The 26,244-nt window shown below is 51.4% G+C and overlaps 1 protein-coding gene across 19 annotated transcripts in view; it reads left to right on the plus strand.

Annotated features, from left to right (window-relative positions):
- The window catches only part of Lrrfip1 (LRR binding FLII interacting protein 1), a 108,630-nt gene that overhangs the window by 32,416 nt on the left and 49,970 nt on the right, over positions 1 to 26,244 (plus strand). For 17 of the 19 annotated variants that reach the window (XM_090355136.1, XM_090355137.1, XM_090355138.1 and 14 more), the window contains exon 2: positions 23,337 to 23,423. In XM_090355136.1, the coding sequence (XP_090211262.1) occupies positions 23,337 to 23,423 (87 nt within the window). Of the gene's footprint in view, positions 1 to 10,461; positions 10,770 to 23,336; positions 23,424 to 26,244 lie in introns of those variants that run through there. The other 2 variants (XM_090355139.1, XM_090355135.1) reach the window with 2 other exon arrangements.

A 26,244-nucleotide genomic window follows, 5' to 3' on the forward strand; every position in this document is an offset into this window, starting at 1 on the left:
ACCAAAGATGCCCGTTGCATTTGCTTTTAGCATTGTACTTCATTAAGTAATGATTTTCTTCGTGTGTGTGCCAGCACTGGGGCTTGACCGTAGGTCCTGGATGCAGTCCCTTAGGTTTTTACTGTTGTTTGTTTTTTGTTTGGGGAGGGGGGTTGCTCAAGGCTGACACTCTACCACTTGAGCCACAGCTCCACTTCCAGCTTTTGCCAGTTAATCAGAATAAGAGTCTCATAGACTTTTCTTCCTGGGCTGTCTTCAAACTGCAATCCTTAGATCTCAGCCTCCCAAGTAGCCAGAATGACAGACATGAGCCAGTGATGCCTAAGTAATGCTCATTCATAACAAGCCATGGCTCCTTGTAAACCCTGTGAACGAGGTACCATGATCACTCCTGTTTTCCAGGTGAGGAAACTAAGGCACAGAGAGCTTGTAGGGGAGGAGTTGGTATGTCAGCCATGGAAAATGTGATCCCTGCCACCTCCCCCAGTGCCTGTCACAGCACATTGCACTCTGATAATGACATCCTTCACATGCTTAAGTATGACTCCTCTCCAACATGTTTTGCCTGATGATCATTTACTGGTCAGAATTAAATCCCAGCCTTTATGGCAGGAGCAGCTTGTTGTGAGACTGGTAATTGTTCTCTTTCAGGTGTCTGACTACACTATTCTCTGTCTACTGGACAGGCAATTTCAGATGCTATTTAAAGCCTAACAACCTTGAATTCTGTCCTGAGTTATTACAAGACAAGCGCTAGCTCACAAAGCCACAGTGACTTATCACATCCCTAGCTGCGGAGGGCCTACCTGAAGAAGGAAGCTGGGTCGAGGGTGAATGGAGAGTGTCCAGGCTGGAGAAGCCAGACAGCAATCAGCAGTAACTACTATCAGGGGGAGATGATACGTCTTAGGACATGGAGATTTTGTGTATGTCAAATCTAAAAAGTCAGTTTAAACCTCAGAGTTTGATAAGTTGGAATAAAAATTTTAAGGATGTCATTGTTCTACCATAATGATTTTCTTAATGACAGAGAAGATAAAATCCCATCCAAAGTTACATATAAGAATAAAGCAGGGCCAGGAGCATGGCCTAGTGGTAGAGTGTTTGCCTAGCATGCACAAAACCCTGGGTATGATTCCTCAGTACCACATACACAGAAAAAGCTAGATGTGATACTGTGGCTCAAGTAGTAGAATGCTAGCCTTTAGAAAGCCCAAGGACAGGCCCTTGGGCTGTCCTTGTGCTCAAGCCCTGAGTTCAAGCCCCCAAGACTGGCAAAAAAAAAAAGTAGCATTTGGAGGCCTGTAGGAAGAAAACTGATCATTTCCTGGAGAACAATCTACACTAAAAGTCAGGCAAGCAATACTTGCTCCTGAATAAGAAAACTCAAGGTTGAAGCAACATTAATCCATCCCTGAATGATTTATAAACATAATGAAGTGCAAATAAAATCTCCCTTCACAGGGAAAGTTGATTTAAAGGTTAGCAAATAGACTCGAAAGCTCATCTGGAAGAATACATAAGCCCAGCCAAGAAACTTTTGCAGAAGAATAACAGGGTGATTTTTTTCAACTTTTTTATCTGTAGCCTCCAGATTCTTTGCCCAAAGAAAAACCTTTCCTCCCCTGTTTAAACCCCTTTGGGTGTCCTGTATTGCTTCAGGGGTTAAAGTTCAAGTTCTTTAACCCAAGTGTAATAAGAAGAGCAGTCTAAGGATATTTAAAGATCTTCCAAAAAGACGCCTTTTGTTTATACTGCACTTCCTTCCAGCTTTTGTCTATATGCAAACATAGTATACAGTCATTCAGGACACCCTTGTCCAAAACCCAAGAGCAAAGGAAACTTGGCTTTGAGGGCAGCAATAAGAAAACACAAAATTCTGGGCTCCAAGTAGAGCTGCTGCCTCCAGGTGACAGGAAAACATTCTCTGAGAGTCCCAAATACTGAGGAAAGCTTTAAACCCTTGCTCACGGACCCAGAGGCACTGGACTGGACCCCTGGTGCCGTTCCAGGGTCTGCATTGCCAGACTTGTGCCTTGCTCTCTGAAGTCCTGCCTGAGTGCTCCCTCCCTGTTTCGCATAGCAAGCTGGAAGGGGTCACAAGAGTAAGGGCAGAGCAGGGATCAAACCCCAGTGTCTGCCAGACTCTGCCCTGGGGTCTGCAGGTGTAGCTGGCCTTGGTGTTCTCTCACCAGCCTTCTCTCCTCAGTGGGTGCCAAGGAAACACCCGTCCTTTTGCCTCCTCACACCCATGTTTTCTTCCTGACCCTGGGCCTTGGTGAAGCCTCTTGACTTCTGAACCCTCAGCTCCAGCTCCCCCCAGGACCTCTCTGGGCCCATTGCCAGAGTGCTGACTTTCTTGCTGCTCGGGGCAACTAGCATGGGATCCAAGTTTCTACCTGATAGGTCCATGGAGTCCTGCCAGGTGTCTCTGAGGACACAGCTCATCTGCACTGGTGGATAAGACGTGATGCCCCACAGCATGGCACTGGGGACCCGGGCATGCATCCTTCTGTATCAGGGGTTCCCCAGCAGGTCACGTGGCAGTGTTGGGGGCAGCTTTGATTGCTACCGTGGGGTGGAGTGCACAGCTGGCATCTGCTGGGTCAAGAGGCCTGAGTGCCGACTGTCCAGTGAGACACAGGCCAGGCTTCCTGTAGGACAGGGCTATCTGGCCTACATGCCAGTACAGCTGAGGTTGTGAACACTCCTCTCCGTGCCTACTGGCCTCCACCACCAAATCTAACAGCACATCAACACAAAGCCACTGCTCAAGTGGGGGGGCAGGGTGCCATTAAGGCCGGTGGTCAGAGGAAAGCCTCCATTTGGACAGCCTCCCGGGGGCCCAGGGGCCACACCCTTCCATTATGCAAAAGCAGCTGCCCAAGCCAGGCGCAGGGCAGAAGGTGACGTGGTCAGGAGTGGCTATTTGATCTCCAGTTATTCCAGAATTTCCACTCTCGTGCTAAACATGCCTCTCCACACTCCATTCTTGTCTGGTCCTTAAACTCCCCGTGAAGTTCACCGAAGATCTTCGTTTTCAGAGGTGAGGCTTTTGTGCTCTACATGGAGTCTTCTCCAAAGACATGCAGTCCCTAGGAACCGGTGAGACAGGAGTTTGTAACTCACCCTGTCCTGTACTTCGTGGTGTGACTTCTGTTGGAGTTGTCGGGGCTTTCACTGAAGGGGAGCCCTGGAGAATTCAAGTATGGACATGTGGTTTTAATATTTGCTGAAGTGAGGTTCAGTGTTCGTTTTCCTTTACGGAATTTTGTCTCTTGAACTATTTTAAGAATTCTATTTTTTTTTTTTTTTTTTGGTGTTTCTGTACCTCAGATTAGAAGGTTGCTCAGCTCACCTTTCCAGTTGTTTCTGTCTATTCTTACACCAGGAAATCTAACAGACAAGGTATCTGGCACCCATACCTGGCTCGTCCTGTAGCTACTTTGAATCCTTCGCTTACATCTTCCTGGCTTACTCTGGGACCCCTGGGAAATCAGATTGCAAAGTCTATTATCCTTTTCCGTGAATGACATTTGTCGATCACAGTTGAAGCCTAGTTAGTTTCTCAATTTTTCCTTTCAGCTAGTAGGACAGATTTAGTTCGTGGCTTGGATCGCTAGAAATAGTCTTATCTTCCCTGGATGTTTAGACTTGTAAGCAGGATTACAGAGTCAAAACGGTAGAGGGGTTAGTACCTGGAAGCCATGTAACTTTCAGTCCTCCTGAAATTATCACTTTCTACTCCATACTGAAGAAGTAGATTTGTTTTCTAGTCTATAGTGAAGCAGTTGACTTTTCCTTGTCAGTGGAATATTTTGTTAGCAAGGAAGTGTTGTTGAAAGTACAGCCTATTTCTCTACCACCACTGTCTAGTCAATTAAACAACAACACTGAGCATACATGATGTGTGTGTGTGTGTGTGTGTGTGTGTGTGTGTGTGTGTGTTCAAGCTGACTTCAGGGCCTTACAGAATTTGCCTCTCTGACACAGAGATGCCTAATGGATTCCAGTCATCCTGTTTTCATCACATTTAGAAGGCAATCAGTTGATATTTGCAGTATCTTATCTATGAAAAGTAGAACTGTTTCCCTTGTTAGTGATTCTTGGCTGTGTTTGTGGCCCACTCTGGTTACTCTATGTGGGGGAATTTTCTGTGATCACTCAGGCTGGCCAGATACTGGGATATTAGACTTTGTAATGTGATTTCCAAGAGTATCGGTGGCAAGGACCACCAGTCCTGAGGATGGACTGGACAAACGGTTACACATGCTTGCGATGAACTTATTCCTGGACACTTTGAAGATAAAGTTCATTCAAAAGGAAGTGAATTAGAAGTTAAGCGTACATCAGATTTCACCCTGGCAACAAGATTGGCTTCCTGGCTAGCTCCAGGAAAGGCTTCGTCCAGATAGCAATGAGGGTGTATGACCACAGCGGGCCCAGCTGGCTCCGTGGTCCCTGCTCTGCTCCACCCTGCTCTGGCGGTGTAGCAGGAGCAGCGTCTCCTGCTACTTGGCCACCCTGGCTCTGTCCCACAGGTCATTCCTGCACTGTACCAATGCCAGAGGCCTCCTTCTCCCTCTCTTTCTCCTTCTCCTCTCTCCCTGAATCCCTATCTCTATCTTTCCTTATTCTACCTTCAGGTTGATGTAGGACTCTTCCATTCTTAAAAATCAATGGACAGACTGGCTCCAGTGACTCATATCTGTAATCTTAGCAATTCAGGAGGCCAATATATGGGGATTGAGGTTCAAAGCTAGCCTACTTACAAAAGTTTGTGAGACTCTTATCTTCAGTGAATCACCAAAAAGCTAGATGTGGAGCTGTGGCTCAAATGGTAGAGTGCTATCCTTGAGCAAAAAGCTCAGGGACATCACCTAACTCAAGCCTCAGGACTAGCATACGCGCGCGCGCACTCGCGCGCGCGCACACACACACACACACACACACCAAGTACTACAAAAGCAATGGACATATGAACATCCTATCTTTGCTCCTGCCTTCCTCCCAGGGTCAGTGTCAGACTTTCAACATTAGAATGCAATAATCATTGTTTTCCACTTGCGAATTCCACTCAACCTTGTTCTCTTAGCCCTCTGTTTTCTAGGAGACACTCTATTTTCTGTTTCTCTAAGCCTTCTCTGTCTTGGCTAGCTCCTTATTCCCTTCCTTTGGCTTCTTTTCCATTTTTATCCCTGCAACTACCTTTCATCATCACCTGTATTGTCAGCATTCTGTACAGACTGCTCTTCACTCCCACACTAAGATGCCTGGGCCCTCCTGCCTCTTGCCTTCTGCAAAGACTTCAACTAAAGCAAGCTATCAGCTTCCTTAGAAAACCCAAAGGAGGGGCCGGGAGTTTGGCCTAGTGGTAAGAGTGCTTGCCTAGCATGACAAAGACCCAGATTTGATTCCTCATTACTACATACATGGAAAAAGCTAAAAGTGGTGCTGTGGCTCAAATGGCAGAGTGCTAGCCTTGAGAAAAGTCCAAGGACAGTGCTCAGGTCCTGAGTTCAAGCCCCGTGACTAGCAAAAAAAGAAAAGAAAAGAAAACCCAAAGGAGCTGGGTGCAGTAGCTCACGCCTGTAATTCTAGCTACTCAAGAGGCTGAGATCTGAAGATCAAGGTTCAAAGCCAGCCTGGGCACAAAAGGACCTGAGACTCTTATCTCCAATTAACCTCTAGAAAACAGGAAGTGGGGCTTGGCTCAAGGGTAGGGCAGTAGCCTTGGTCTGAAGAGCTCAGGGACAGTGCCTAGGTCGAGTTCAAGCCCTATGACCCACAAAAAAAAAAAAAAGAGAAGAAAACCCAAAGGAATTCAAGAAAAAAAAAGTGGTAAGGTAGGGCAAATTGCTGGATGCCAGATAGTTAAACATTTTATATATATATATATATATGTATATATATATATATATACACACACACATATGTATTTACCAAAATTTTATATATGCCTATAGTTAAACATTTTATATATATATATATATATACACACACACACACATATGTATTTACCAAAATTTTATATATGCCTATCTTATTATTCATTTATGTGCCCGTAATGGGTATCAAGCTTTTCCTTGGCTTTTTTTACTCAAGGATAGTGCTCTGCTGCTTGAGCTACCCTGTCCCCACTTCTGGCACTTTGCTAGTTACTTGGAGATAGGAGTCTCACAGACTTTGCTGCCCAGGTGGCTTCTAACTTCAGCACTTAGTCTCTAACAGCGAGGACGACAGATGTGAGCTTACAGTGTCCCCCAAGACCCATCTTTTCTGTTTGCCTATCCTCGGCCTTAAACTCAAGGCCTGGGCACTGTCCTTGAGCTTTTCTACTCAAGGCTAGCACTCTGCCCCTTGAGCCACAGCACCTCTTCCAGCTTTTGGGGGTGGCTAAGTAGAGATAAGAGTTTGATCCTCGACCTCAGCCTCCTGGCTAGCTAGGATTACAGGTGTACGCCACCAGCACCCAGTACCTAGCTAAGACCCACCATTTAAAAAATATAATTTCATTGTTATTATTAAGGGATTGTATGGGGGTTACCATTTCATAAGTTGGTTATTGAGTACATTTCTTTTTGGACAGAGTCACCCCCCCTTTGCTTTCCTCCAAATTTCCCCCCACATCCCTGTCCACAAGTTCATTTTCCACATGATATATACTAAATGGCATGATTGCATTTGTCCTCCCTCCCCTTCTGAACCCTCCTTTGCCCCCCCAAGACCATCATTTTAAGTTTCTATTCCCCAATGCTGCAAAACCACAAAAATACTGAAGAGATCAATGGGAGTTCAGGACAATTTCTCAAAGCCTTCCACTGTATAGGAGAATCCATCTGTCTGGCCATCCACCCATCATGGACGAAGTCACCTTGTTCTAAGCAGTGAAGACATGCTCCCCTGCCCCCATCAGAAGAGCCCAGGGAACCAAGGGAGCAGGGGAAATCAAGTTAGGGGCTGGGTCAAAGTCCAGCGGCCAAGGGAATGGGGGTGCTACAATGGGAGGCCGAGCACAGGAGTGGATTAGCTCTAAGCTGCTTTCTGGCACTCTAGCTCTGCCTGCTTCTGTCCACCAGAGATACTGGGCCCCTGGTCCACCAGCTGAGCCTAACTTTGGGCCTGAGCTAGGAGAGCTGCCTGCTGGACATGTGTTCTTTGTTGGAAGCAGGCATGGTTCTATTAAAGCCTGAGTGTTCCTGGGAGATCTGGCTCCTGGCCTCGACCTGGGTGGAGGCATGCACAGCCAATGGTCCTGTGGTGGCAGGCAAGGTTACTGGTGCAGGCTAAGCTTAGGGAGTAGCCAATGGCATTGACAGAACCCCGGCTGGCACCAGGGACCCCGAGCTGTCCTGTGTGCCCGTGTCAGGCTGTGGGCTTTCTGTCGCAACATGCTCAGGGACTTGTGGGGACTCTGCATTGAAAACCTGGATTTCCTCCTCCAAAATACATGTATGGACCACCTAAACATCACCTTGTGAGCCTCTGTGTGTGTTTGTGTGTGTGTGTGTGAGAGAGAGAGAGAGAGAGAGACAGAGAGAGAGAGAGAGAGAGAGAGAGAGACAGAGAGACAGAGAGAGACAGAGAGACAGAGACAGAGAGGTTGAGAGAGAGCAGAGTGCTGAAAGCGCTGTACAAATCCTGGGATCATCTTTAGTACAGCATTTATCCTATGTTGTGTTTTAGGTAACTACCAGAAGGATCCAAACAAAACACTGCAAGTGCCAGAATGCTGTGTATAGAAGTCATTAAGAGAGCTTTGTTCTGTATAATGGACAGGGCTGGTGACTCAAGTTCAGAGAAGTTAGGGCTGTGATTTAGAGAAATGATTCCATGTTAGTTACCTGACTAATGGCAGGCAGACTGCTGTTCTGCCTCCTGTCTGGTCTTGTGGTCAACTTAGGGTATCTGCCTCCAGCCCTTACACTCAGAACCAAACCACATCGGAAGGCAAAGCACCTCAAACTAGCAACAAACACCAAGGAGACAGAGTAAACCAAGTCTGGGTGTGGCCCCAAATTGGCTGTTAGCAGTGATTCTTATGTTCCTCAAACAAACGGCAGGCTGCTTTGATTACTGCTTGTTCCTTTCTCAGGAGTACCTTTAAAATTAAATTCCTGGTCAGAAATGTAACTCAGTGGCAAAGTGCTTGCCTAGCCAGGGCGACATCTTGGGTTTGATCCCCAGTACACAGACACATAGACAGACAAGGGGACAGGGAGGATAAAACTGACAAAGTATATGCCTGTGCGTCTGAGAGCTAGCTTTGAGTTTTCAGACAGTTGAGACTTAGCTATTAAGATGGGACAAAGATGATAAGGCCCTGGGCATTTCTGTGCACTGGCTTCACAGCTCTTCATTATACAAAGTCCCCAGGCCTTGTGGTGACAGGTCCCTTTCAGTGTCACTCAGGCTTTCAAAGGCATCCTCGGCTTCTTCTGCTAATCTACCCACGGTTGAAACCAGGGACTTTTGGTGTGATTTTTTTTTTTCTTAAGCTGTCAGGAGGTTTAGCATTGTCTCTGTCAAGGAAAAGTGTCTTATGTCACCCTGCCCGGCCACCAAGGTGGGATTTTCACCGTTCTTTCATGGACACCAGCCTCACGCTCAGCAGCGTCCATGCGCAGTGCCCCTGGTTCTCAGCTTTCGGGGTGCAGCCCATCAGCATGTGTTGTGGGGGAGACTTGACACGGGCTGCAGCTCCTTCAACATCCCATAAAGCAAGGGTGAGCATGAGCCAGGGGCTGGAGCCCCTGCATGCCTAAGGCCTGGCCCCTGTTTAAATGCTGCTTTCAGGAATCCAAGGCTGGCAGTTGGCTGGGAAAGTATTCCTAGCACCAGTAACAAGTGTCTTCCAGCATCTCCTAAAGAGACAGGCAGAGCAACAAAGCCAGCATGGGCTCTGCTGCAGGAGATGGGGGTCATAGCTTCTAAAGCTGCCTATCTGGCATGTATGGAAATACCACTTTGCAACTTAATAAAAATATGGGAGAAATGAGCCAGGCACAGGTGGCTCACTGTACTCAGGAGGCGATCTGAGATCTGAGGATCACAGCACAAGGCCAGCCCAGGTCTTATCTCCAATAGACTACCAAAGAGCTATAGCTTAAAGTGGTAAAACACTAACCCTTGGAGTGGGGGAATGGGGAAAGTAAAAACAGCATGGTTATAAGCAAGAACAGTTAGGCCAGCTGGGTGCCCATGGCGCAGGCCTCTAATCCTAGCTACCTAGGAAGCTGAGATGGGAGGATCCTGAAGACACATCCCAGAGACACTTACCCCCAACTGCCTAGTAAAAAAGCCAGAATGGTAGAGCACTAGCCCTGAGCTGCAAAAAGGACTGGAGGTCCTGAGCTCAAGCTCCGGGTTCTGTTAAGTGAGGAAAAGAGTTCCCGATTTCTGTCAGCTGGTCCCCATCCGAAGCCCTTGGCTTTCTCCGCTGCGGTGTCTCTCGCTCTCCAGCCTTCCTCTCCCTGCCTGCCTCCCCCCCACCGGCTCCTTCCGAGCCCCGGCAGGAGGGCGGGAGGGCCCGGGGCAGGTACCGGGGAGAGCTGAAAACGCGGGAATGAGTGTGTGGCCTCCGGGAGCCTCTGGAGCCCCTCTGTGTGAAGTCAGTGGAGCCGGGCGGCTGCGGCGGGGCCCGGGGCCCACACGGCCGCTCCCCTCCCCCGGCTTCCGGCCCCTCACCGGCCAGGTCCGACCGGCTCCTTACTTTGCTGCCGGATTTTCACGCTGACAGTCGCGCTCCCGCGGCCACAGCGGCCGGGCCCCGGTGCGGGCCGTCGGCTCCGCCCCGCCGTCCAGGAGGCCCGCGCGCGGGCTGGGCATCCACGCCGCCAGGTGCAGCTCGGGCGGCGGCTCCGAGGTCCCGGGATCCGCGCGGCCCCGCCCACCGGCCACGCCCACCGGCCACGCCCACACGCGGCCGTGCCTGGAGCCCCGCCCTCGACTCCGCCCCTCCGGCTCCGCCCGCGGGCCCCCGCCCTCCCGCCGAGCCCGGCGCGGTTCCCCTTCCCACGCCCTTCCGGACCCTCGGCGCGCTCTCCACGCTGACTCAGCCAGCCGGGGTTGGCGAGCAGCCAGGGCGGGGCCGCAGGCGGGGCTGGCGGGCCCGGCGGGCCGTCCCTTCCCCTCCACCGCCTTTCCGGTAGGGGCCAGAGGGCGTGGTTGGTGACTGGGGAACTCCCAGGGGGACCGCGTGGGGCGCTCTCGTCGTTGGAGGCGGCTCCTCCGCGCGGCAGGCTCCTCGTGGCCGAGGGGCGAAGCGCCGACCAGTGCTCGGGCAAGGCGGGGAGGGACGGGGGGCGGGGCCTGCGCGGACCCTCCCTGGTGGGCGTGGCCTTGCGAGCTCGGCGCCCGGGGGCGGGGCCTATAGGGCGGGGCCTGCGCGGAACCTCCCTGGTGGGCGTGGCCTTGCGAGCTCGGCGCCCGAGGGGCGGGGCGGGGCCGCCGGGGCGGGGCGGAGGCCGTCGTAGGCCCCGTTTCCCGGTCCCCTCCCCGCCCCGGGGCCCGCGGCCACCTGCGCCCCGCCCTGCGGGCCGCGCCCCAGCCCGGGAACCTCGAGCCCAGTGGGTCGCCGAGGTCTGACTCCGCGCTTGGCGTGCGCCTGGCCCCGCAGCGAGCTTCCCGCTCCGCACCGACGGAAGCCCGGGGCGGCCTGTGGAGCGTTCTCCCGGTGGGAAGCCGGCCCGCGCCGTGGCACCATGACCAGCCCCGCGGGCGCGCAGAAGGAGGAAATAGACTGCCTGAGTCCCGAAGCCCAGAGACTGGTAAGGAGCGGCCCGCCCTCCGAGCCCCGGCGGCCGCCGGGCCCCGCGCCCCGCCCTGCGCGGCTCCCCCGCGGCTCCCCGTGGCTCCCCGTCTCCGTCCTCCGTCTCTGTGTCGGCCTGTCGCTGGTGATGGGCTCTGGCCGGGGCCCAGCCGAGGTCGGAGGTCTGCACGTGGTGTGGACTTTGAGGTATTAGAGGACCATGGCGCTTGGCAGCTGGCACCTCCGTGGCTGGAGTGGCTCTTGACCCCGGGGACCACCTCCACCCATCAGACGCCCAGAGCCCAAATCTGCTGGGGCCTGGGAAGGGGGAGGCGGGGTCCGAGTGTGAGGCCAGGCCGCCCCTGACCTCTGCTCTCCTAACCTCGGCTTCCGGAGTACGAGATGACAGGCCCAGCCGCCCCTCCCAGTCCAGGCTCCTGCTGGCTTGTTTGAGAATGGAGATGTATGAAAGCAAGAACCGCTTAGAAAGGAAATGCTCTGTAAACGTGACGCTACAGAGAAGCCCTGGGTTCTGCTGCAAAGGTTTTGGTGGGACTCTGATGAAAGTGTTCACTAGGTAGAAATTAGTGCTGGTGTGTGTGAAAAGTCAAGATGACAGGACTGCTCCCCCCTGGGGGAGGTTACTTAGGAAATGTGGGAGAAACCAACATGCGCAAGCAGGTCTTGAGGCTGGCAGACTTGTAAGTTTCTTGCAGAGAACTACAGGCAATATTTCAAACTTTTTGTCTGGGGGTCTTTGGGGAGGGTAAAATTTCATTTTAATATTCTGATTCTATGACCCCCAGCATGCAGCCAAATCTTAGGATTGCTTCCTACCCTGGAACTTCATTGGTTCCTAGGGTCCAGGGACTTGGCAGTGAAATGCTGGGATCCTCACCCAGAAAAGGTCTTGAAAGAAGGAAAGCCAGAACTTTGCTGAGATGCTGGTGCCCAGAGCAGTGGCCAGACGCACCGTAGAAGGCAAGAGCGGGACTCTAGCCCTGAGAAGGAGTGTCCAAGAGTGGACTGTTGGAGTCCCTGGCAAAGGGAGGAGGACACACGAGTGAGACGAGGATGTGAGGAAGTTGTCCAAGCCAGGGCTCTCAGAGGGAGTGTGGAAATAACCCTGGCTGCCGGCTCCTTATGATCACTTGAAGACTTCTAGGGAGACCCGGGTTAGATGTCGCCAGGAGGAAAGAGAAAAGCCAAAAGCTTGCATCGCTGAGGCTTGCCCAGTGCGCGTGTGATCCCAGAGATGAAACCAAGCATCTTGTCTGTTGTTGGTGCTATAGCCCTGGCCTTTGCTTTAGTTTGCATGCTTGTTTCTTTGGTTTTTGAGATGTTGTCTCAGTATGTAGCTCAGACTGGCTTTGAACTCGCCATCCTCGTCCTGTCTCAGCATATACTCAGTGCTGGGATTACAGGTAAACACCACCACATAAAGCTCCCAAGTTTACTAAGTGAGTGAAGCTCTAGCGCCTCCCCTCTGCTCTGCTGGAGGCCTCCATAATGCAGAACCCAAGTGGCACAAGCTGACTGAAATGTTCACTGCTTGTCCCAGCTGCACACCTAACCATGGTCCAGGGAGGCAGCGAGACTCCTCCACTGTCACAGACCAGTCACCACCCCAGACTTCCCTCCAAACACTACACAGCATCATGAACACTGTGTTCTGCCTGCCTCTCTCATACAGCGATTGCTACTACTGCTATATATATATATATATATATATATATATATATATATATATATATATACATATTAAAGGACCTACAGGTCACAGTTTCTTCCTGGAAATCTGGAACCAATTATGTTATACAATTCACCATTTTCAGACTTAAAAAGGTAAGAGGAAGCCAGGTGTTTTGTCTGTGGCTCACACTAGCTACTCAGGAGGCTGAAATCTGAGGATTGAAGTTGAAAGCCAGTTGGGGCAGGAAAGTCTGTGAAAGTCTTATCTCCAGTTAACCACCCAAAAGCCTGAGAGTAGAGCAGTGGCCTCGACCAGTTGAGTGCCAAACTGGAGAAAATAGAACCCAGGCCCTAATTTCAGGCCAGAGAACACGCGCGCACACCCACACCCATGGGGGGGGAGGGGGGCGGTAAGAAGAAGCACACATCACATAGCCTAGAACTGGCCAGAGTAGCAGCACTTAGCCAAATTCAGGACTGAGAAATGTATGCATATTTGAAGTAATAGGGATAAAGACTAAAAATAGCCTCTCATGGGGCAGGGCTTGCTACCAAGTAAAGTCTGCATTAAACTTAGATTTAAACACACACACACAGATACTTACTCCACACCAAACCACATATACACCATACCCTCCCACACACACCACACCATACTACATATATACACCGCACACACAGGTTGGAGCAGGTGTCTGGCTGTTTTTGCAAGTCCCTGCTGGCCCTGGCCTGCCCAGGAGCTGAGGCAGAGGACGATACAGCAGTGCCAGACTCCATTTTCTTCACTTCCGGTACCACCCTGTGTGTGAACAGGTTGTGTCATCTCTGGTGTCTTTCCACATGCAGAGTGCTGGGTCCTGCCCTGGACTGAGAGCTTCCGTGAGGGAGCCTGAGCCCCTTTCCCAGCTGAGGACTGGGAGTGTTGATTGATAGATAAAGGATGTGACTTCCAAGAGGAGGAGGAGGAGGAGGAGGAGGAGGAGGAAGGAGATGGTTGCCCTCAGCAGTAAGTAGTCTGAAATGCTGTGGCTTATTTAAAATATGTCCTCCCCATGAAGATACGAAAATAGTGACCTGACTTTCTACTATTATAATTAAGAATATCAGACTGGGTACTGGTGGTTCAGGGGACTGAGATTAGAAGACCACAGTTCAAAACCAGGCAGGAAAGTCCATGAGACTTTTCAATTAATTTCCCAAAAGCAGAAAGTGGAGCTACAGCTCAAGTGGTAGAGCCTTGAGCAAAGAAAGCTAAAGGCCAGCACCCGGATATATGAGTTCAAGCTCCAGTACTGGCACAGCACTTGGTGCTGAGGCCAAGATGGAGATGAATTTCCCTTTTTCTTTAAGAGTTAGTTTCTGTTCAGCCAGAACCAGCATCATAGAGGAAGCCTTCTTAGCACTGTGCAGAACACCCCTGCAGTCTCAACGGCACGTCCACGGAGCACAGGAAACTGAGCTATTTATAGTTGCCTGGCAGTGTTGCACGCAGATGATTGGTGTGTTACCTGATTAGAGCCAGGTCCCCGCCAGTCACAGCTGAGCTGAGAGGTGTGGAACCGTCCAGTGGCTCTGCTCCTCAAAAGGCAGTGCTCCTGGAGCAGCGTCTTGTCCCTGAAAAAATCAGGCTGTGTGACTCAGAACAGGAATTGTCCATGACCCATTACTCACGTGCAGCGTTTTCAAAATACCTGCTCCCGTTTAGATTAACCTTGGGTGCCAGTGGCTATAATGTGCAGATCAGATTGCTGACCCATCTCCCATCAGGAAGCCTGCAGCTCTCCTGAAGGTTACACTCAAGGGACTTAGAGGGGAGGAATTTTTATTACCTTACTGTCTTTTCTGGAGACCACCCACATTTTAGTTTAGTTTTTAAATGAAGAAACTCATTTCCTTTAAATGGATTAACTTTACTAGAACTTTCATTATTCCAAATAAAAAGATAAAATTAATTTTCTCCTAGCCAGGCGCGGTGGCTCACACTTGTAATCCTAGCTACTCAGGATTGTATACAGCCAAATTCTAGAACAGTAAACCAAATAAATAACAGTGAAGATGCAGCCAGCATCACAAAAGTTGCTTCTCACATAAGAGAGAGCCAGTTTTTCCAGGAGATTCTTCCTGGTGTAACCTGATAGTTTTAAAACCAGGTAGGTTTTCACTCCACTCTTGAAGTACAGCTACTTTGTAGTAGAAACATAATTAGTCCTATATTAACTACATGGAGGATTTACTTTTAGCTTATACTTGGTAGTGTAATGGAGATTTTCAAAGTGATATGGCTTCTGGTCCCTCTGGTCTTTTATCTGTGGCTTGGCCAGGGAGGTGTAATTTTCCTCAACGAAGAAGGGTGAGGAGGGAGTTCAGGTGGGCCGAGGACTCCATCTCCTTCTGGTCACTCTGCGCGGTGGCAGCCTCAGCACTCCTCCTGCTTGGCTTTCACTTGGCTTTCCCTTTCTGCCACTCACTGGCAGGAGGCCCCGCAGATGTAGAAGAGTTTCTTCGGGCTCTTAGGACACAGGTCCCTGCCGCTGAGCACACCGGCGAGGGCTTCACTTCCTCAGATGCCTCTGCGCCTGTCAGTGCTCAGGCCAGAGAAAATCGAATGAGCTTTTTTCACTCCACATGACAGGAAAGACTTGCAGACACCTCAGGTTTGCTCTTGTTTCCCTTTCTATTGACATTGTAATTATTCTATCAGCAGGCGTTTGGACATGGCTGTGATCTAAGTCTTTTGCTGTGGCCTGTGTCATCCATCTCCCTCCCACCACCCAATAGGATGGTAGCAGTAAAGCCTTCCTCCAGTTCCTCTGCATTAGCTCTGGTAGAAGCATGACTTTTCACCTTGCTACCCACACCCCGCGTTGGCTGGCTTGGCTGGCTGGCGGGAATATTATCCACCGATCTTCTGAGCCCCCGACGGGCAAAGGAGCATGGCTGCATCGCGGCAGAGAGGAAGGGAGGCTAGGTGATGCCGTGGAGGCATGGTCCCACTTGCCAGTCCACCATGGCCGTGTGCTGCCTGCTGTGTGTGCCACTTAGAAGATCCATTCATTTAGAAAGATCATTAGCCGCCAGAGCAGAAGTTGATTGGCATGGAAGTGTTGTGCAGCCTTTTACCCCACGGTGGTGCAGGATGGTGGGGGAAGGTGGAAGGGCCTCCAAGGCCCATGGCTGTGTTGTAAAGTCTTTACTGCTTCATTCCTGACTCGTGCATTCACTATTTCAGGCGGTGAGGCATGTTCAAAAAGTTTGTTCTGAAGAGCAAAAATCATGTGATTTCGGCTGGGACTTTGGCCTAGTGGTGGAGTGCTTGCCTAGCATGTACCAAGACCCGGGTTTGATTCCTTAGTACCACATACTTAGAAAAAGCCAGAAGTGGTGCTGAGGCTCAAGTGGTAGAGCTCTAACCTTGGGAAAAATCCAAGGACAGTGCTCAGGCCCTGAGCTCAAGCCCAGGACTGGGGAAAAAAAAATCATGTGATTTCTAGGGGCAAAGCAGGGAAATGATGCTATGGACCTCTGGCCTGAAGACCCAGAATTTCAGAGAATAGAGAAGTTCTTAGATAGCCTATAGATGAGGGGGAGGGAGCTGAAGAAATATGATGTTGCCTCACCTCCCCTTCTTTAATGGGGGTGCTGTTCAGAAATGAAGTAACTTCTCCAAGTTCCCCTGACTACTGAGCAAACAGCCCACATGGCAGCGGTGTCTCCAGTTATCCAGTGTCTTCTGGTCACTCTCCCCCGTGGGAGCCTCAGTCCCTACCAAGAAGGCGGCCGGCAGCCTAGAGAGGCCGGCAGGCCTGGCACTTCTTCAGCTTTGCTTGTTCTCACACGTACAGAGCAGCGGGTACAGCTCACAGGGCCACGGGCTGAGCCAGGAGCAGCCTTGTGAGACCACTGCTTCCCAAGACAGTGGCCCTATCCCGAGCAGGCACGCTCGGGATCATTTTAGGGTCGGTAACAACGGATCTAGGTTAATTCTGATGGAATCAGTGTTCTAAGTAGGGGTCTCGGTTTCTGAGCTCCAGATCTTCAAGTGTCTTTGAGCACACTATAAAAGCAGGCCCGTTTGCTGTGTGGCTGAGCAGGCAGCCTGAGCTCTGGGCCCTGTTAGGGCTGACTCAGCAAGTGTGGCCTCGAGCTGTAGCACTCTGCCCAGCACAGCAGCCTTAACGCTGGGGCCCTCAGCCTTGGCAGACCAAATGCATCTTCCTTCCTTCCTCCCCTTCCATCCCCTCCCCTCTTCTCCCTTCCCCTCCCTCCCTCCCTTCCCCTCCCTCTCTCCCTCCCTCCCTCCCTCCCTCCTCCCTTCCTTCCTTCCCTTCCATCCCCTCCCCTCTCTTCCTCTCATTCCCTCCCCTTTCCCTCCCTCCCTTTTTTTCCCTCCCTTCCTTCCTTCCTCCCTTCCTTCCTCCTTTCCTTCTTCCCTTCCTTTCCCCCTTTTCCCTTCTCCTTTCCCCCTTTTCCCTTCCCCTTCTCTTTCCTTCCTTCCTCCTTTCTTCCTCTCTCCCTCTCTTCAGTATTAAGGTTTGAACTCAGGTAGTCTACCACTTGATCCATGTCCAAAAATATCTTTTTACTCCTTATTTTAGAATAAGGTCTCCATTTTGTGCCACCCTGGACCACAGCCTTCCTATTTACTCTTCCTATGTACTGGGGTGACTCATACATGCCACCATGCCCACCTTTTATTGGCTGACATGCCATGTCAGTTCTTAGGGACTTTTCTTATTCTTGTTGATGGTAATGAGGCCCTCGGGCTTGCTGGACTGGGGCTGTAGCATTTGAACCACATGTCCAGTTCTCCTTTTTTCCTAGTTGTTTGGAGATGGATTCTAGTGAACTTTTCTGCCCAGGATGGCCTTGAACTATGATCTCTCAGATCTCAGCCTCCTCAGTAGTGAGGAAGCATGAGTAACAGGTGTTCGGTCATGAACCTCCTACCCAGACTGTCCAGGAACCACGAGCCTCGCACAGAGCTAGAATTATAGGCAGGAGCCACCACGCTGGTTCTTTATATGTGTGCCAGGCTCGTTGCTTAACTTCTATATAGCTAAACACATTCACAGGTGTCCCAATTAACCAGCACATATAATTCCAAATCAATATAGGTTTTTTAATTTTAGGGTGGGTCTGGTGGCACACGCCTGTGCCCTCAGCAACTTGGGCAGGGAGGTAGGAGGATTAGAGCCCAAGGCTAGCACAAAGCTAGCATGGGATTCCTTCTGAAGAACAAAAAAGCAACAGGATGGGGTGGGCTCACAGAGTGAGGGGTATCCTCCCTTGAATGGCTCCAGAGGGTGGTAGTGGACATTTGAGCTGGGGAACTCCCGTGCAGAATTATTGTGTAGATAGAAAAATCATGCCTCAGTTCCCTGCCTGCCTGAGTAGCCAGTGGGAAAGCTCTTCTAGGACTGGAGAGCCCTCCCTTCCCCAAGTCCCACCAGCCCCCGCTGCGTCCACTGCCCTCTGAGAACGAGCACACCACAGACTGCAGCCACACCCAGTACCCTCACAACCACAGTCATAACAGTGGGGTTCATTGGGCTGGCAGTGTGGCCTACTGGTAGAATGCTTGCCTAGCATGCAGGAAGACCTGGGTTCGATTCCTCGGTACCACATACCCAGAAGAAGCCAGAAATGGTGTTGTGGCTCAAGTGGTAGAGCTCTAGCCTTGAGAAAGCTCAAGGACAGTGCTCAAGCCCTGAGTTCAAGCCCCAAGACTGGCAAAAAAAAAAAAAAAAGTTGGATTCCTTGTTGCTGGGGAGTTGTTTGGTTGGAAATGGCTGCACCGGGGTTCTGGACAGATGAGCGTTTCTGTTGAGACTGCAATGAGGGACAGCTGGCAGTGAGCCCAGAGACCCAGCCCCGACCATGGCTGCAGCAGCCGTGGACTGCACCCTCTCTGTTGGGCCCCATCCCACATGGCTGCATTGGACAGCAGGCTGTTTTTAGAGTCTGCACTAACGAGGGTGGGGGTTCCCTGGAAACAAAGGTGGTGTCTACCGCCACTTCCTGTAGCCAAGGCAACTCAGGAAAGGGATTCTGTGTCACCCCCAGCCTCCATCCACCCCAGGCTGGAAGCTACCGAAAGGGCCTACGAGAGTGCTAGGCGCCAGGCTGAGATTTCCAAGTTTTATTTCCAAGTACTTTAATTCCTCTTTCAGAGAGAAATTGAACTGGGACTGGGCTCTTCCTGTCTTGAATGAAGCCAGTTCTCTCTTACCCCTTCAGGCACCAACCGCACAGTCTTCCAGGTCCACTTACGTTTGTGCATTTTCTTGTAGTATGGCAAATAAGAAGCCCAGAACTTTGTGCCTGCTAGGCCAGTGTCCCAACCACATAGTGCATTTTAAATACAGCCTTAAAGCTTTTCCAATAAGATTTTACATTACAGTTAGCATAGCACGGGCCCTGGCAACACTACCACTGACTTTTTTTCAGATCTGTTTAATTCCCAGAGCTGGAGGCTGAAGTGATCACACGTCATTAGTGCGAAAAGTTCCTTGTATCTGAAGGGTACATTACTGCCCTAATGTTGCTTCTCTGAGCAGCTGCCTGGGCGTCATCCCATTTGCTTCCTTTTGAGGAAATAGACCAGGCCGCAGCTCAGCTGCTGGTCCAAGCCTGGTCCTCAGTCCTCTTCTACTGCCCTCTCAGCGTCCCCCCCCCAGGGAACATATTCAGACTGTTCAGTAAGTCTGCCTGGGGCCTCATCATCCTTCTGAGCTGACTTTCCAGGCCTCAGGGCTTCCTCAGCCTGGTGGAGAGAATGACGACCATCTCAATCCCATTCCTTAGGGCTTGGCTGAGGGCTACAACCACAAACCCCTCCAGCTTCTCTGTAGAACCCTGCAGCTTTGGCATCACTACAATGTAATTGCAGGGGGAGGGGAGTTCCAGGAAATGCTTGCAGAGCCAGGTCCCTGGAGGGTAGCCTAGGATTTTGAGAGATCCTGCAAGGATGTCCCCTCCCCAGTCGTCCCTGCCTCTGCTCACGTGACTGTGCTCAGCATGACGGGGGTCTAAGTAGTACCACAGAGGATCCTGTGGGCTATTAGGGACCCTTGTACAGTTTGCCTCAGGCCTGAGGGCAGGATGTAAGAGGGCTCGGGTGGTGGGCAGGGTGTGTGAGGGGGCTTCTGCATCCTAACCTGTGACCACTGGGCCTTCTAGCTGTGTGTACCTTCTGCCTGCGATCCCAGTGGCCACCAATGGTGGTTTCTTGATGGTTAATTGGAGATAGAGTCTAGGATTTATCTTCCTTAGGCCGATTGTGAACCACAGTCCTCAGCTCTTAGCCTCCAGAGTTAAATACTTGAGCTGACTCCACTGGCACCCAGCTTTTGGTCTGTTTTTCAGATGTCTCCTACTTTTACTCAGGTTAGTCTCGGGCCTCTATCCTGCTGCTCTGTCTCTCAAATAGCTGGACTTACAAGCATGCGCCACCTCGCCCAGTCCTCTCTATGACTAGACCTGCTGCTGACGGCACAGGCTGTGTTTGCAACACCAGGCCCAGACTGTGTGTGGGTTGTACGCTGGTGTGGGTGTTGGTTCATTACCACCTCTGTTGATCATTAGTATGGCATGATCCAGGATGTGAGCTGACGGCCGCTGCTTCCTGTGTTACCACAACTTCATCACAAGTCACGTGGGAACGCAGTTGCAGGTTCTTCATGAGATGAGCCTGCTGGGATCTGAAACCCTCACTCCAAGGGTGCAGTGACAGGTGGCGTGGTGGAGCTATGGTGGGGCTTGGCTTGCTGCATCCTCATGCTGACTTGGTTCCGTAACTGGCTTCATCAGAGGGGATTCCTTTAGTCCAGGCCCTCCAGGCAGCAGTGCTGGTTTTTAGTCGTTAAGCTCCACTAGCCTCAAAGTAACACTCGGTGGGAACTCAGACCTGAGGGTCAGATGGCAGGTACACAAGGCCAGGGAGGGAGGAGCTAAGCCAAGATAGACAGGGGATTGGATAACAGACTGGTACCCAGGAGTCGGCCTGAAGATGAGGTGCTTGACTCCCCCCACTCCCCGATCCAGAGCAGGCGCTGGGAGGGCAGGAGTTTCCTCCTGGTATGTGGCAAATACCCAGAGACTCAAGGCTTAGAACAGTAGCCACCTGTGCTCTCAGCCGCTGGAGTCAGGAGGGTGGACCCTGCCTTGCCGGGTCCCTGCCTGGAACATCACTGGCTATACTCAATAGTGGCCAGGCCAGGCCCTTCTGGAGCTTGGATCTTTTCCCGAGCCTACCTGGAAGCTGGCAGGCTGCATTTCCTTGGGTTATTAGACTGTGATTCTCAGGACCTGGGAGCCGCTCTCAGCTCCTGGAGGCATAGACGCCTCTCAGCCATGTAGCATCTTTCTCAAGACCAGCAAAAGTCCCGCTCTAAACTCTAGACTGTCTTTCAGAGGGCCTGCCTGATTAGAGCACCCGCTTTGCTCAACTCAGTCAGCTGATGAGATAATTGTTTATTCATGTGTTATAACTTGATGATAGGAGTGATATCTTCAAGTCACTGTCCCATGAAGGCAGGGTCTCTGCAGTGTGTTCCGGGGGATGGGATTCTTGGGGGAACCTTCTAGAACCACTAACTGCTCCTGCTAGCCCTTCCCTTCCTCCTTTCTTCCTTACATTCTACTCCTTTCCTCTCCTTGCTGTCCCCTCCTCCTTACTGTTTTACAACCAAGCTCATGGGCTAAGCTGCTGTCAAAATCCTTGCCTAGTCTTTGCAAGCTTAGAAAGGAGCCAGTGTGCCCCAAGCTCCCATCCAGGGCCCAGGAGGCAACTGAGCCCATGTGAACACAGTTGCTTTGCTGTGGTAGAGCCGTAGCATGCGCGTGTGAGCGGATGTCAGTCTCATATGCCCTCTCACCCCTTCCCCAGCTTTGGGACCTCTTTTTAGTTTCTGAAAGGCTCTTTACATACAAAGTGTGACTGGTCTGGAGCCTTTGACCCAGCACTGCAGTGCCTGAGCTGAGTGAGTTCCACCCCTGGGTCATAGGTATAACTTTTAGCATTCCTTCGCTTGGACAGCAAAGGCTAGGGGAATCTTATGAGGACACAAGTCAACCTCTACACAGAGCGACATTCAACGTGGAATGTAGGCCCAGTGGTTCAGGCCTGGTATGGTGGCACACAAACAACTGAGGCAGGAAGAACAAGGATTTCAGACCAGCCTTGGCTACATGGAAAGTTCCATGCCATTTGGGCTCGAAACTTGAAAGGAGGGGGAAGGGGAGGAGGACGGAGGCTGGTTTATATTGCATGGGGGAGAGGCCCTCCTGGATGAGCCCCACACAGCATGCCAAGCCTTGGTACTGGCTGTCCCCACTTACCAGCTGCCAACTGTCCAGAAGCTCCATGGTAGGACAGTCTAGGGATCAATGAGTATGCGAATCTAAGAATTACAGGGGTATCCCCAAAATTCCTGCCAAAGGAGGAAGGGGAGCCTGAATTAGGTACCGCCAAGCCCCCTGGCTGTTAGGTGGCAGGAGGCAGGACTGAGCCTGGGACTTGTGAACCGTGAGCCATTGTGGATGTGAATGTCAGCTGTGCCAGCATGGTTGATTCACCCTGCCAGGCATGTCGAGTGCTCTCAGGTGGAATGCTCCAGCTCTGCGGGCTGCTGGGTAGTAGTGGACTCGTGAACTGCGAGGCCCAGGGTCCTTGCCGCACCTTGTTTCCTGAGGGCGGCTAGCAGGGAGTGAGGTCAGAGGCCTGGGGTCTGGCAGCCTCTCCAGGACACACTTTCTGGGGACATGTGGCCAGAGCAGGCAGCCAGGACCCCAGCTGGAACAGCTGGCATGATCCAGTGTTGTGCATAGAATGTCCAACTGGCACCTAGTAAGAGCAGAGCGTTCAGCACAAATGGTGATGCCACCTGGCCACTCCTTACCTGGGGAAGCCCTCCGAGGCCCCCGCGGATGCTGGGGCTGCAGGAACCCCATCCTGGGTTGGTAGGGCATTTCCTGCACATTCAAGCCTGTGGCAGAACTTGAACTGGAGCCAGAGTAAGACATGAATGACAGATAGATGCATGCAGCATGCCTTAGCAACCTCAACGTACAGCTTTTTTCTTTTATAAAAATGATCACATCTAGCTTTTCATCTCGAGGGAGCACTTTATGGCTTTTCTCTGGCATGCCAAATTGACAAGCATCACTATTCTTGGGCTTCAGGGCTGTTGGTAAAGGTTACCTGAGCAGAGGCACCCTGAGACGACAGCTGGGATGTAGTGACACCCAGCGACTGCCGGGCATGCAGCCTATAGGGCGTGGATGCACTGTAGGAAAAGATGGCTCCTGCCACAAACTAAGTGGAACAAGACAGTGCAAGTTTTCATCTCACTGCTCAAAGCACTGCACAATTGAAAACTTGAAAACGGAGCTAGGTGCCAGTATCTCAGGCTTGTAATCCTAGCTTCTCAGGAGGCTGAGCTCTGAGGATCACGGCTAGATGCCAGCCGAGGCAGGAAAGTCTGTGAGATTCTTCTCCTCAGTTAACCATCAGGCTGCAGGGGAGCTGTGGTTCCACTGCTAGCCTTGAGCAGAAGAGTGTAGGGTTACCAGCCAGACCCTGAATTCAAGCCCCAAGACCAGCAGACACACAATTGCTCGTGTGCACATGCACAAACACATACAAAGTTAAAAAAGGAGTTACTTCTGGGGTCTTCCATGTCATGTTTCAGCCTTTGGTAAAGGGCCACCTAGAAAGTTGGAGCGGGCAGAAGACTGGTGCTCTCTGGGCAGCGTTTTTTACTTTGTGTCAGCCTGTGACTCATGGCTGTATGTTGTTCATCTCTAAACAAGATTTCTCTCCACAGCATCATTAACCATGTACTCGGGGCTGCAGCTGATCTGTCTTCTAATGAGATTTCCGGGTCTGTTTCAGGCAGAGGCCAGGCTTGCGGCAAAGCGTGCAGCCCGGGCTGAGGCTCGAGAGATCCGAATGAGGGAGCTGGAGCGGCAGCAGAAGGAGGTGAGCCTCGGGGTCTGGGTTGTCCGTCCAGGGTGGGCTCATGTTAGGCCTGGCAGGCAATTGCAGAAGCTCCTGTCTGGTGGCGCACCTGTCCCCTCCCTGGCCTCCCGAAGTTGGAATGTGTTTGGGAGGGTGGCTGCTGTTCAGGGTTAGTCCCGGGGTGCACATAGCACAGATGCCATGCATGCCTGCCCCAGCTGGGCCAGCGTCAGTCTGAGGGTCTGAGGAGAGGAAGGCAAATCGCAGCCGACCTCTGGGTCGAGCTTCAAGGTCTGATGGTTGAACTAGATGGTCTGAGTTAAAGCCAGGAAGAGCAGCCGGGTAGTTTTTGCTTAACTGACCAATGTGTTCATTTAAACATGCCTTACGTGCGGCTTTGACTGTGGAAGAGCGAGGGGGCGGGGAGGCCACCCAGGAGGGGCCCGTCTCGGGAAAGGGCAGCGCTATGCTTGCATACCTCTTCTGCTGCTGACATTGAGCTGCAGCCGTTTGGATGGTGAGGGCTTTTTAGCTCGCATTAGGACGGCAGTCTTTCCGTGACCTTCTAGATGAGTGGCCAGGGCCCCATGCAGAAGCTCTTCCTGTGAAGATGATGTGACCGTAGCGCCTTTGGCCCAGGGGACTAGTTGCCATCTCTAGAGATGACTTCCATCTGCTTAGGCCCACATAGCCTAACATGGAAAACCCAGTTTTCAGATGAAAATCTGACTTGGAGTTTGTCTTCCAGTGACTCCCACACAAGGGCCAAGCTGGTCACAGTCACATTCCCTGTAGGGTTGGCTGGCCACTGGCCTGGATCACTCCTCACTGTACTGGGCGATGTGCAAGCTGAGGAGGGGTGTGGCTGGGCTTGCTTTGGGAAAAAGCACTCATCAGGTGGCCTGAGAAGGTTTGTCAAGCCAGCCGGGACCCCAGCTCAAGGGGTCAGAGTCATTCCTGGTCCTATTGGGGAGGGAAAGTGACTCGCAAGGCAATCACCCCAGTGCTAGGGTGTCCAGGGACATGTCACCTTAGAGCAGGCCAGGCCAGACCCAGCCTGCCTGCTGTGGTGATGAGTGACCTGCATGGACGGGTGGCGGGCAGGGCTCCATTTACACCTGCATAAACCTGTCCCTGTGTTGGAAGGTGGTCACCTGTCTTCCCTCAGGGTTGTAAATACCATTGTAAGCTTGAGCTTTGATGTTATTGTGCCCCTATGATTTAGTATTCTCTGGGTTATTTCTCTTTTATTGACTCAGAGAAGCAGAGTTACCATTTATCCTAGTTCCAGTCTCTTCTCAAGTCATATTTATTACTTTTAAATAGAAAAAAGAAAGGTGCTGCTAGGTTCTAATGTTCATTATTTGGATTCCACCATTGCACCACAGCTTCCAGGGCCTGCAGTTTACCTGGAGCACCTCCCCTTCCCCTCCTCACCAAGATGAGGGGCGGAGCTATCGGGCTTGAGACCCAGCAAACACCTGTCTTCAAGCTGCAGGCTGGACCCTGAGCTGGGCTCAGGATCAAAGTCCCTTCAGGAAGCATTTGCAGGAAGCACCACACACAGAAATATTTGGACTAGGAAGTGGAAGAGAAAAAGAAAAGGACCCTGTTGTGTTTTAGGCCATTCCACCTGGTTCCTGAGACAGTGCCACATGGCCCAGATGCCAGCGCTACACCAGGCTCTCTGCTCAGAGTGCTCAGGCTGCTTACTGCTGTAGTGCTTCTCCAAGAACCTGTTTTTAATTTGTTATTTATATAATTTTTATTATCGTTAGTTGTACAAAAGGGTTTTAGTTCAACATGGCAGCCTGCCCCTGCTTACCACATACAGATGTGAGAATGGGCGGGGGTGGACACACTAGAGAGAAGAATGAACTGCTGGTGGCGTGACCCACAGACCTGCTATGATTAGCCCCAGTGACCATGGCTGAGCTGGGCCATCTGATAGCCTGCACACTGGCATTTGAAGTTGTTGATGAAGGGGAAATGAATATGCTTTGGAGGGACCAGTGTTGAGCTCATGGCATTCGTACTTGGATGGAAGGATTGGGAACTCCATCCTGTCTTCACGCCCATGAAGCTTCTAAGCAGCCTCGGTGGTCCTAGAGGGGGTCTGATGGGCCCAGAGCTCTGAGTCTAGCAAGGAGCTGAGGAGGGTAGGTACTGAGGGCTAGAGGTAGGGTCCCCCAGCAAGCCCGGCATGAGAAACGGCGTGGGGATCTGTGTTGCCATATTGGCTCGCTATCAGGCCTCAGGACCATGACCTTTATCCAGACCCCGGCAGTCCCAGCCACCCTATGCTCTGATTCAGCTGAAAAGCTGCAGGCACGGGCAGGAGGCTGCAGCCTGCCTGAGCTGGGGCTGGCTGGCTGTCCGAAAGGACATGAACTCCTTCTAATGGGCTCGTTAGGAGAAAATAATGTGCAGACATCCTTTAGGAAATACCAGTGGGCCCTGACTTTCAGATACAGAAAAACATGGGAGTTGGGGCATATTACTCACTGCTGCTGAAACGATAAACCTTTTTGCTGGAGGAGCCATATTTATTTATAGTTGCAATATTGCATGTTGTGTACCTGTGCTCTCATGTGAGACTGGAGCCCGGTGCTTCCCGCCCTACATTGTGACGAGCCTGAATAAGGCCTGACACGGCATATGCTCTGTTGGATGGATACTAATAAACAGGTAACTCATTTTATCTAGTGTCACTGCACAGTTAGAAGAAGTCTCTACAACAAAGCAGTAATGTCACTGAATAGTAATAACCTCCTTTGAAATAGGTCAGTTGCTTCCTAAAGACCCCTGTACTTTGCTGGAATTCCCCTGGCTTCTGTAGGTA

This window comes from Megascapheus bottae, chromosome 21 (genome assembly GCF_031878675.1).
Source record: "Megascapheus bottae isolate mThoBot1 chromosome 21, mThoBot2.hap1, whole genome shotgun sequence".
NCBI classification, from domain to species: Eukaryota; Metazoa; Chordata; class Mammalia; order Rodentia; family Geomyidae; genus Megascapheus; species Megascapheus bottae.